Source organism: Molossus molossus, unplaced genomic scaffold, assembly GCF_014108415.1.
Source record: "Molossus molossus isolate mMolMol1 unplaced genomic scaffold, mMolMol1.p scaffold_m16_p_12, whole genome shotgun sequence".
In the NCBI taxonomy this organism is placed as follows: Eukaryota; Metazoa; Chordata; class Mammalia; order Chiroptera; family Molossidae; genus Molossus; species Molossus molossus.
Genome location: NW_023425347.1, coordinates 80,087,629 through 80,099,113, shown reverse-complemented (window position 1 = coordinate 80,099,113; position 11,485 = coordinate 80,087,629). Strand labels below are relative to the sequence as shown.

Here is an 11,485-nt window from a genome sequence, read left to right as displayed (position 1 = left end):
GGGAGAGGCACAGAAGAACAAAGAAATCAAGGGAAGGGGACTAAAAAGTTCTCTAGGTGCAGACCGGCACAGTCCATTTCGATAAGGATCTCAAAACTGATCAAATGATGATCTGGTGTGCGTCATCCTGGTTCTATGTTTGAAGGTCAGCAAATTTCCCGGAACTGGGGTGACTGAAGGTCAGAGTCTGTATCCTCTGAAGTTATTTCCTAGGATTCTTATACAAACATCCTGTTTATCTATAAGCTATGTATTAGGCAGAGCCAGCATTTATAGAAACAACATCAAATGAATGGTGGGAGTGGTTACAATTCCCACTGTTATGGCTCCACAGGCCAACTTATGTTGTTCCCAGGACCAAAAGTTTTCTCTCTTTTGGGAACAGTAGTTTTGATGGTTAACTGGTGGGGTACCGGGCCACAGTGCTTACACCACCCTTCGCCTGCTGCATTCAGAAGGGAGCCTAGGGGGAGGGCTGGTCTCCAGAAAGAGTCCAACCCCCAGCTCCCCCAAACACCCATTAATAGGGAGAAGAGTCAGTAAGCAAAGAAGCCAAGACCTTCTCCTGAAGTTGGGGCTAAGAGAAGAGTCCGTCTGAGCCAGAACATGATGGAGATGATGACAAGGGTCAGAAATGCCTGCGTCGAGAATTGGGGTGACAGAGAGAGCACAAATGGCCATCTAGCAGCTCCTTCCCTTATCTAAGCATGCTTAGGTGAGCGGAATAAGTAAAGTCTTCTTCAGCCCTGATCCTCCTGCCCTCTATCCTGCCTTTCTCCCTCCCCAACAAGGTGCAAGCTGCACTTTCTCCACCCTCTGCCCTCTAGCTTCTGTCCCCACCACTCTGCTGAGTTACTGTCAAAAGTCACCAGGGACTTCAACTAGGCTCTCTGCGGTGGGTTTCCTCTGTGGCTCTTCCATGACACCTGCTCTCCCCTACCTGCCCTGGCTGCCGATCCCTCGCTATTCTTTCTTCTCCACAGGCAACTCTTTCTTGCCTGCTTCCTAAAATGTCAGTGCTCCCCAGACCTCTGCAAGGACCCTCCTCTCTTCTCGCTCAGCTCATGCTCCCAAGGCCGCCTTGTGTACTCCGGGGGCTCCCACCAACCCCTCGGGGCCGAGAGCTCCAGCCATTGCTGCCAACGACTAGCTGTGGACAGTCCACGTGGCTGTCCTCCTCCTCCACACCCTACCACTCACCACATACAACACTGAACTCGCTAACTCCCAAACAGCTGGGAGGAACCTACACATCACCTGACCCTCTCCCCTCAAAAATCTGCTTTTCCTCCTGTATTCCTTACTTCTGTCAGTATACCCACCTCCTGCCAAATCACCAGTATTGCAACCTGGGAACCATCCTGGATCTTCCCCCTAACTCCCCTCTGTATCCAGTCAGACCCCAAACACCTCCAGTGTTAATTGCCCACTCCCCAAATCCAGGCCTCTGGCTCCTCTCCTGCCTAAATCACTGCAGTAACTTTTTTCATCTCTCGCACCTCCTCTCTTGAAGAGAGAGAGCTTTCTAAACATACCGTGATCCTCATTCATGGCTTCCATTTCTCTGCATTTGTATACTCCCTACAATGTATTTGTTTAACCCCTAAATCAATACTCATGGTGCTTTCACAGTCGTTCATGGACATGCACAGAGCACTGGAAAATGTGAGTGCAGAGAAGCTTTTGAGGTCTTGCTCCCTGGCATATGTCATCAGTTTGGCTCATAAATAAACTCATCAAAATTATCCACAGGTTTGGACGTTTCTTATGTCCACAGAGCTTATTGGTCAAATGACGAGTGAATGACCATCTGTTCTTTCTTACGACATTTGCAAAGTTAGGGTTAATAAGGTCAGCTGAAGAAAGGTTGACATAATCTCTCCAGGTCAATCTACATGACATTCACGTTGCTTCTAGCAGTGAAGAAGGGCGATGCTTTGATGGGACCGTGTCCTCGACGTCTCTCCGGAGCTAAGAGCGGCAGCAGCTCACAGGCCATTCAACTACTCCCATTTTCTAAGTGTTTTGTCCCCCACAGAATAAATTCTAGTTACTAACATTTGCAGAAACATTTAAGAAAAATTAATAAATGTAAAGCACACCCCAAAACAATGAGTGCACGTTCCCAGCTAAGGTTGGACGTAGTGACACGCTTCCTGCCTCAGCTCTCATACTGTAATCCAATGTTTCCGTTGTGGTCGGTTTTTTTATACTTTTCCACATTTTTGCGCGTTTAGGAAGTGGCTTTGCTGTTCAACCTGGCCCCCACACACAGTGTCGCACTGCTGTCGAGTGGCTGTAAGTGCAGGAGGGCTGAGACGTGCCTCAGGGGGAGGCACACGTGTGAGGTGAGCTTTGTTCGGGCGCGAGTTATAGTGCTGTTGGCCATGAGTTCAGGGTTAATGATTCAACAATATATATTAAATCAGGTGTCTTAAATAGAAACACACATAAAACAAGGTTATGTATTGTTCAGTTGATGAAAATATTGCAACCAGAGGCTCACATGAACCTAACCCTGTATTTCCCCCGCCGGCAAAGCTTCAGTATTTCCCAGTTCGGTGTTTGCCATGACTTGACACAACATAACCACCACGAATAATGAGAATTGACTGTACCAATCCGACCGTTCCCCCAGGCCTCCCTCTGCACAAAGATAAATCCAAACTCCTTAGCACAGTGTTCCAGGTCTTTCATGGTTGAAAAGGTCCTTGCTGACCTTCCAGGCACCTGGCCGTTTGGTGCCCCCACCACACCCCAGCCAGTCCAGGCTCTAAAGTTCTTTGATTGTGTTTCACAAAGTTCCTCTGCACACTCTGTGCCCTCTGCCAAAGAGGCCTCTCCTCCTCGGCTCCTCTTGGTGGTCTCCTACACATCCCTCAAAACCCAGCTGCACTGTCACCTTGTCTGGGTCTCCCCTAGCAGAATTTGACACACCCTTCTCTGATATGTCCCTTACAGCCCTTCTCACAATCGTGTGCCTGACCCACTCATGTGTTTCCTCTTTACTATACTTAGCAGTCGTGTTCTGGAAAGAATGTGAAAGGGGGACAGATGTGTGTGACTCTCTTTGTAGGGTGCGTGCATTTCATACATCACTCATTCAATAAACATAAATCAAGACCTCACGTGCTACCAGGCCCCATTCTAGGCACCAGGGGTACAGCGGTGAACAAACAAAGCACTAGCCCTGGGTGGCTCAGTGGGTTAGAACATCATTCCGATACGCCAAGGTTGTGGGTTCAATCACCGTCAGGGCACATACAAGAAGCAACCAATGAATGCATAAGTGGAACAACACATTAATGTTTCTCTCTCTCTCACTTCCTCTCCCTCCCCCGCCCCCCAAAAAATCAATCAGTAAAAATTTTTTTAAAAAGCACTGCCTGCCCTGGCCAGTTTGGTTCAGCAGTTACAGCATCAGCCTGAGGACCAAAGAGTCGCAGGTTCTGTTCCCGGTCAAGGGCACATACCTGGGTTGCAGGTTCGATCCCCAGCCCCAGTTGGGGTCGTATGGGAGGCAACCAATTGATAACGTTTCTTTCATATGTATGTTTCTCTCTCTCTCTCTCTCTCTCTCTCTCTTCCCCCACCCCTTTCAATCTAAAAATCAATGGAACAATATCCTCAGGTGAGGATTAACAAAAAAAAAGGAAAACAAAAGCATCGCCCCGTGTGTGTGCAACGCCTGCCGTAAGCGTGGCCTGTGCGTAAGTGTGCACACACGTGGGGCTGCGTTCTGCTTGCTGTGGACCTGCGGTGTCTGTGGCTCTTAGACACACTGTCCATTGAATTCGGGCCCCGTGCGACCTGCTGACAAAGGGCATCTTAGAGCTAATTAGGCCAACAGGCTGTGTCTGCGCACTAATGAGAAACCCGCGCGGGCGCTCCCTGCCTGCCCTCCCCGCCTCTCCGACATCACTGCCTGGCCCTGGTGTTGCCTTTTTAACCCAAAGACAATATCCATCCACATGAGATTTTCTCAGGCATACTTCTGTCTCCTCTTCCCTTCTCTGCCTCCCTACATCTCAAAGAGAAGGGGCCTAGGAGCAGGGGGAAGAGAAGTCGTTTCTGTGAGTGCCCGCTGTGTGTCGGGGGTGTGTGGACAGCTTTGACACACCAGGGGAGTCGTCGGAAGGCCTTCCTCTGTGCCAGGCACTGTTCTAGCACTGTACCTCTGTCGGCTGGGCGATAAGGACGCAACCCCACAAGGCTGTCCCGCATCACACTCGGTATCTTCTCAGGACACCCCTCAAGGGCACAACGGGTCTCACTGCACAACAGAGAAACCAGGAGATTGCCCACAGGTGAGGTTCAGATCCAGCAGTATGATTCCAGACGCAGGGGTGTGAGGTCAGATACAGGGGTTGTTCCCTGAAATGCATTCCCTGTCAAATGGGAGTCACCGTCTCTGGGCAGGACTAGTGTGGTCAGCCTCTTCCCAATGGAGCTCACCCTCAAGGCCTTCCTTTTTCTTTTTTTTTTTCCTTTTAATCCTCACCCAAGGATATTTTTTCCATTGATTTTTTTAGAGAGAGTGGAAAGGAGAACGTGAGGGGGAGAGAGAGAGAGAGAAACATGAATGTAAGAGACACATCGATCAGTTGCCTCCCGCACATGCCCTGACCAGGGCCAGTGATTGAACCTGAATCCCAGGTACATGCCCTTGACCTGGAATGGAACCCATGACCTTTCAGTGTGCTGGCTGAGGCTCTGACCACTGACCACACCAGCCAGGGCGCAAGGCCTTTCTTACATCATCAGCGTGTCCCCAGCCTATGCCAGGCTGCAAGACCATGCCCAGCCTCTCTGATGCCCCCTTTATCTGTGTCGCCAGCACCAAACACAGCACCTGGCACACAGCAGTGTCTCAGGGTGATTCTTAAATTTAAAACAAAAGTTAGTGGACTACTGTGCAGGAGAAAGCTGTCCTCCCCCTGATGCCAGACAACGCAGTTCCTCCCGATACGTCCAGGCCTGGAGCTCAGGGGCAGGCAGTGAGTCCAAGGGTGTCTAAGGCCAGTACCCGGACTACTAGGAGGCGTGTCCCCCAGCGCGCAGGAGGCCGCGTGTGTGCACAGCTGTTCGGCGGACCCTGCGCAGGACCCAGAGCACCCACGCGATTGTGCAGGAGGATCCCTGTGCCACGTGATGACCTTGGGCATGCCCTGCGGCGGGGAAGGGGTCGCAACCCTTGCATGTAGTCGCTCTGTTGATTCTGAGCCCCAAGACTCAGTGCGTGGACCCTGCGCGTAAAACAACCAACCTCTTTTCCCTCTTGACCCCTCCCTCCCCCCGAGCCCTGCCCAACTTTTCCTCTCCCTCTCCATTAGCCACTCTGAGTTTGGGGCATCCCCTCCCACTCACTCCCAGCATCCGAAGAAACTAGCATCCCAGGCACAAACCTTAACTCAACATCCCTGAACCTACCACCAGACACCCCAGAAATCCGTTACAGACACACGTGGATATGTGTCCCCCAAACACATCAGGACACAGAAAGCATGTCAGCACCTCACGGGGCTTCAGGTTCTCAGGTTCCTCCTCGGGTGGCCCCAGGCTCGGTGGGGAAACAGGACGGTGTGCGGGCAGCCAGTGAGGAAGGTAGGCGAGAGGTAAGGCTGTTGGCCAGAGGAGGGCAGAGCTGCGACCATCATGGCATAGCAAAGGAAGTAAAGGGGTCTTTAATGGGGCTGGAGGGGCAGGGGTCAGATCATGGTGCCCCTCCAGGTTAAGAAGCTTACTGGGTAAAGGGGAGATGTGAGTTTTTGTGGAGGGAAGTTTCATAATGAATGTAGAGCCAGACACATACCCAAATCCAAAACACTGTGAGTTTAGCCCGGTCCTTCCCACGACCAGCTGACTAGGTCCCTGTTCCTTCAGTGCTCAGAAAACCCCTGTTCCCGTGCCAGGGTGCCTCGGGCAGCAGTCAAGCTGAACCAGGGGTCCCCTTGCTTGGGGTGGGATTGCCAACCCTAGGATGTGCCTCCAGCAGGAAACGCATTTCTGCTCCCCAGAGCTTGGCTCTGGGCACAGAGCTGAGGCTATCACCATCTTAGGCTTTGAGCTCTTCCTTCACCCTGGGGCAGATGACAGTGTTCACTTCTGGGCCTAATCCACCTTTGTCTCAGCCCAGCAGTTCCCCAGCCTGTCCCGATCACCACAAACGCTAACATCCCTGCCCAGTAACCAGAGGAGCCTGCTAGAGTCCCCTGCAGACAGGGGCTCCCGTGGCCCGGCTGCAAAGACTAACAAAGGTGGGGTAGCTCAGAAAGAAAAAGAAAAAAAACAAGTGTTACCGGAAAGGCCAATGTGTGTGGTCTTGGAAGAAGCAGCCCCATGGGAGAAAAGATGGGGGAAGGGCAGTCATTTGTGCCGGGTTTGTGGAGGAGCTTAGTGTGTGTTTTGGGGGGAAAGTGGGGCAGTGTATGCAGGTGAGGGGCTAGCTCTCTGTGCAGCCCATCACGCACTCAGCACTGGGGTGCAAAGACAACTAGATTCCCGCAGCAACAGGATGGTGGGGAACCGGGAGGCTGCCCCATGACCTCCTGCAGTCAAGGAGAGGCTGTGCAGAGGTACTAGGCTTATTCACTGGTAATCAAGACCAAGTTGGTGAGTTCCTGGGGGTCAAGGGCTGACCCATTGTATGCTCACAAGCCCCCAAACATCTCCTGATGTGGACTGATTTGTTCATTCGACAGAGGGGAGCCGGCTCAGTTAAGATCAGCTGTTACAATGCAGTCTGCCGATGATGTGGAAGCCCAGGGATAGGGCCCTAAGCCACCTGGCGCAGCACAGTTGGGGGTGGCTCCTTGGAGGCGCAAGCAGGTGAGGAGAAAGGTGAGAGAAGGCGTCCAGTGGGGGCACCTGACGGAGCAAAGGCATTGTGGCTGGAGACAGCGTTTGGGAGTCACGGCATCTCCAAAGGTGACGAAGCTGTGAGGGTGAAAGGCCACCGAGGGGCAACCAGAGAGAGAGGACAGTCTGGAGAACAGTCCCAGGAAGTAGCAGTGGGGAGTTTCTAGGTTCCTCCCACACAAGGTCCGGGATGGGAGGACAAGCAGGGGCTCAGAGTGGACCTGGGGTTCTCCCCTGAGAGGAGGCCAGGATTCGAGGCTCAGCACCAGGAGGAGTGAACACCTACGTTTCCTGGACCACATCAGAGGCAGCCTAGGAAGGGCGGGGCCCAACCAATGGCCCTGCCAAGTGCAGCTCCTCCTCTTTCTAGGCCAGCGACACACCCAACCTGTGGCTCTCTCGAAGGCTCTGCCTCAGGAACGGGCTTCCCCAAACACCCTCCCCGGTCTGACATGAGGTCCAGCCGCCTGCTGAGTCCACTGCTGACTGTCAGGAGCCAGTACCTGGAGAGCCCCGAGGAGCAGCCACTCAGGTAAGATCGTCTGTACCCAAATGTAGTCTGCCCCTTGGCACACCTGGCAGAGGGGAACTTCTCTGGAGGAGAGTCGAGGGAGGTGGCCTGGACAGGTCTGCCTGGATCCTGAGACAGAGAAATAGAGTTCCTCCCTCCGCTGCTCTGGGTTTTTCCCACTCTCCCCAACTGAGCAGGGGGGAGCCAGGGACTGAGCGGGGAAGAACTCACGGGGAACCTGGAGCTGGAAAAGCAGAGCAGTCTGCCTAGGCCTGCTCAGCCCTGTCCTGCCCCACCCCAGCGGGGCTGGGCCCAGGGCCCCTGGGAACTAAGGGCTGGAGCTCCCTGGTTGTTTCCTGAGAAGCTGCCAGTTCCACCCACCTTAGGCAGGACCGAGCAGGGACAGGCTGATGACTCAGAGCAGGGGCCCATGCCCAGGGGAGGGCGGTGCAGACAGACAGTGGCGAGCAGACACCCAGCCCCTCTCAGCCAGGACCCACCTGGCACAGGAGGAAGTGGGCGCAGACAAGATGCGCAGGCAGCTTTCCAGGAAAGGGGCCCAGCCCGAGCGCGGGTTCTGGGGCCAGAGCGCCTGAATTCCAGTCCCAGCTCTGCCACTTACCAGCTGTGTAACTGTGAGCAAATTAACTAACCTCTCTGTGCTCCACTTTTCTCATCTGTAAATTGGGAATAAAAATTATATCCTACCCTTTCCTACAGTTGCTGCTGTATTGATTCATGCAAAGTGCTCAAAACAGTGCCTGGCGCTGACTAGACGCCCAACAAAGATTGGCTCTTACCTCCATCTGCTGCAGATCCTGCAGGGGGTCAGGACAGCATGGTGACCTTCAGCCTGGACCAGCAGTGGGAAGGGCATCAGGAGCCCCTTAGAGCAAGAGGCTGTGCAGACAAGCTCCCTGAGGTCCTGGGGGCCCAGCAGGGTGGGATTGGTGCGTGTGTCTCTCCCCCCAAGAGCCAGCCAGAGGAATTCCGAGAGAGAAAGTGGGCACCCCTCACTCTGAACAGCAGCCACACATTCCTTAGAGGGAGGTAAACCTGATCCCTGTGTTTAGCACAACAAACTCACCAGCAGAAGTGACGAAAGCAGCATTTCCCATGTTGGTGTCTTGACAAGGCTGTTCCACATGATGATGAACATGGATTCTGTGGTCAAGGAAGTTTGGACAATGCTGCATATTCTGTCCCCCTCGGGGAGATTCACACTGTGAGTTTATTGGCATGGTCAAGCAAAGGGGCCAACTTAACTTCGCCAAACACAATGCTTGCCTACCTTCCTTTTCTCTCGTCACCCCCATAGCCAGCCTATGGAACAGGGTTCCGTGGAACAGCACTTTGGGCAACACAGCTTTACTAGGACACTCTAGGAAGCTTATTGTATAGAGAACCATTGCCCCCCATGTTGTCTTTCACCTGGATTGCCATTGGCCTTGCTGCAGGTGAGTTGCACCTGAGCAGGACACTGCCTGGATGCTTTCACTGAGTGCTCGACTAGGTGGGAGTTTGGGGACACGTTTCCAGCCTCCTCTCCAGCCTAATCCTCCAAGTCAAGTAAAAGACAAAGAGTGGATTCCCCTTGGGAGAGGCTGTCTAAGGGGAGAGGGGCAGTGTGCAGAAAGGAGAGGAGAAGTCTTCCCAAGGCTCAACTCCCTGAGGAGGGGGGCCAGGGCTGGAACAGAGAGAGAAGGCAGAATGTCCCACCTACTTAAGCCTTGACTCTGCAGGACTGCAAGACCAGAGCCATAGGCCCTGGGAGAAATGAGGGGCTCCCTGGACTCACCTTCGCCCACTTTTATGGGTAAGAGTTGAGTTCTGGACTTAACTACTCATGCTCAAATCCCAGCTCTACACCTAATGGTTGTGTGACCTTGTATGATTACTCTAAACCTCAGTTTCCTCCATCTGTAAAATGGGTTCAATGATAAAACCTAGCTCCTCTGCAGCTGTGAGGATTAGATACAATGATGTTTCTATAAGGTGTTCGCAGTGACTACTCTATAAATGTGGGAAATTGTTGCTATTCCCCTGCAGCCGCAGCCGACGCCTGGGTCCACCATGAACTGGGGGATCTTTGAGGGGCTCCTAAGTGGGGTCAACAAGTACTCCACAGCCTTCGGGCGCATATGGCTGTCTCTGGTCTTCATCTTCCGAGTGCTGGTGTACCTGGTGACGGCTGAGCGCGTGTGGAGTGACGACCACAAGGATTTTGACTGCAACACCCTCCAGCCAGGCTGCTCCAACGTCTGCTTCGACGAGTTCTTCCCCGTGTCCCACGTGCGCCTCTGGGCCCTGCAGCTCATCCTGGTCACGTGCCCCTCGCTCCTCGTGGTCATGCACGTGGCCTACCGGGAGGCACGGGAGAAAAAGCACCGAGAGGCGGTGGGGGAGAACGGCGGGCGCCTCTACCTGAATCCCGGCAAGAAGCAGGGTGGACTCTGGTGGACGTATGTCTGCAGCCTGGTGTTCAAGGCCGGCGTGGACACCGTCTTCCTCTATGTGTTCCACTCGTTCTATCCCAAATACATCCTCCCTCACGTGGTCAAGTGCCGCGCGGCTCCGTGTCCCAACACGGTGGACTGCTTCATCTCCAGACCCTCGGAGAAGAACATCTTCACCCTCTTCATGGTCGTCACGGCCGCCGTGTGCATCCTGCTCAACCTCCTGGAGCTGGCGTACCTGGTGAGCAAGCGGTGCCGCGAGTGCTCGGCAGCGCGGAGGGCCAGGGCCGCCAGCGCCTCGTCCTACAAACACGCTGACCTCCTCTCAGGAGACCTCATTTTTCTGGGCTCAGACACTCACCCTCCTCTCTTACCAGACTGCCCTCGAGACCACGTGAAGAAAACCATCCTGTGAGGGCCGCTTGCACTGCGCCGTGGGGCTGTCCCGGGAGCAGTCGTCGGGGCGGGAGCTCCTGCCACCTGCCCCAGCTGTGCGTCCCTGGGCCCCTCCGTTTCCTTCTGTGTGAAATGGAGATGATGAGGCCTCGCAGGGTGGTCGCGATGAGGGGTTTCATTAGAGAAGAGATGCGCAGGCAACCTTAATGTGTGGGGCTCACGGTCCGGCTTAATAAAAGTCAACTCCTCCACTGATTCAAGGTGCCCGTTAGTCCTCTGGCCTTTGTGACCCTTCTCTGGTCACTGGGTCATCTCTCTGTCCCTGGTCCAACCAGGTGAGGGACTATCCTCTTCCCTAGGAAGGGTCCCCAGCACTCTTGGGGGTCATGCTGCCTGTTCATGCCTTAATCCTCAGTTGCAATTCTAGGCCTAGAGGTCCTCTGCAAAGAGAATGGATCTTAGTATGCGGGGAGCAACGTTGGGCAGTAGAAAGTTCATGGACCTGAGTCAGAACACTTGCATTCAAGTCCCAAGTTCCAATGGGACTCTGGAAAAGTGACTTGGCTTCCCTCTAAAATGGGTTAATAGCCCAGCTGGCTTAGCTCAGTGGTTGAGCGTTGACCCATGCACCAAGAGGTCACCGGTTCAATTGTCGGTCAGGGCACATGCCCAGGCTGTGGGCCCGGTCCCTGGTGGGGGCATGCAGGAGGCGGCCAGTCGATGTTCTCTCTTATCGATGTTTCTCTCTCTCTCTCTCCCTCTCCCTTTCTCTCTCTCTCAAATCAATAAAGAAAAAAAATATTTTAAAAATTAAAAAAAATAATAAATAAAAATAAAATGGGTTAATAATACTGAGCCCATGGTGCTGTTGAGAGGACCTGGTGAGCTCGTGGTTGTGGATGGGGTTCACTGGTTACAAAAGGCCACATAAATGTTAATCATTGGTATTAGGAAGTACTCCGTGCATGCTTGTGGGAAGTGGGGCAGAGAAGTCCCTCCCTGGCTACACATTAACCTTCACTGCCCCAAGGCCTTCTACTGCCCCCAGTGGGCCACAGTCTGACTTCCCCGGAGGCCGGCCTCAGAGACTGACAGCTGGGGCATGTCTTGCTGCCAACCTGCACTCCTTGTCTCCACCTGGGCAGTGGGGTTCCCTTGTTTAGAAGAACCACAGTTAGCCCCTCCCATTCCCTACACAGCTTAGCAGCAGCCCAAGCTCTAGTCCCCAGAAATGTCCCCACAGGTGGATGCTGAATCCAGATTG

General features: G+C 53.6%; 1 protein-coding gene across 1 annotated transcript; it reads left to right on the top strand.

The window, feature by feature from the left end:
* Positions 1 to 7,264: 7,264 nt before the first annotated feature.
* On the top strand, positions 7,265 to 10,412 carry GJB5 (gap junction protein beta 5). Its single transcript, XM_036256622.1, has 2 exons — positions 7,265 to 7,390; positions 9,419 to 10,412. Exon 2 carries the CDS (start codon positions 9,443 to 9,445, stop codon positions 10,238 to 10,240), a length of 798 nt encoding a protein of 265 aa, XP_036112515.1. The 5' UTR covers positions 7,265 to 7,390; positions 9,419 to 9,442; the 3' UTR covers positions 10,241 to 10,412.
* The last annotated feature ends 1,073 nt before the right edge of the window (positions 10,413 to 11,485 follow it).

What these genes read in the sequence shown, in the direction of transcription:
- GJB5 (XM_036256622.1), top strand. Translation starts at nt 9,443, where the DNA reads ATGAACTGGGGGATCTTTGAGGGGCTCCTAAGTGGGGTCAACAAGTAC.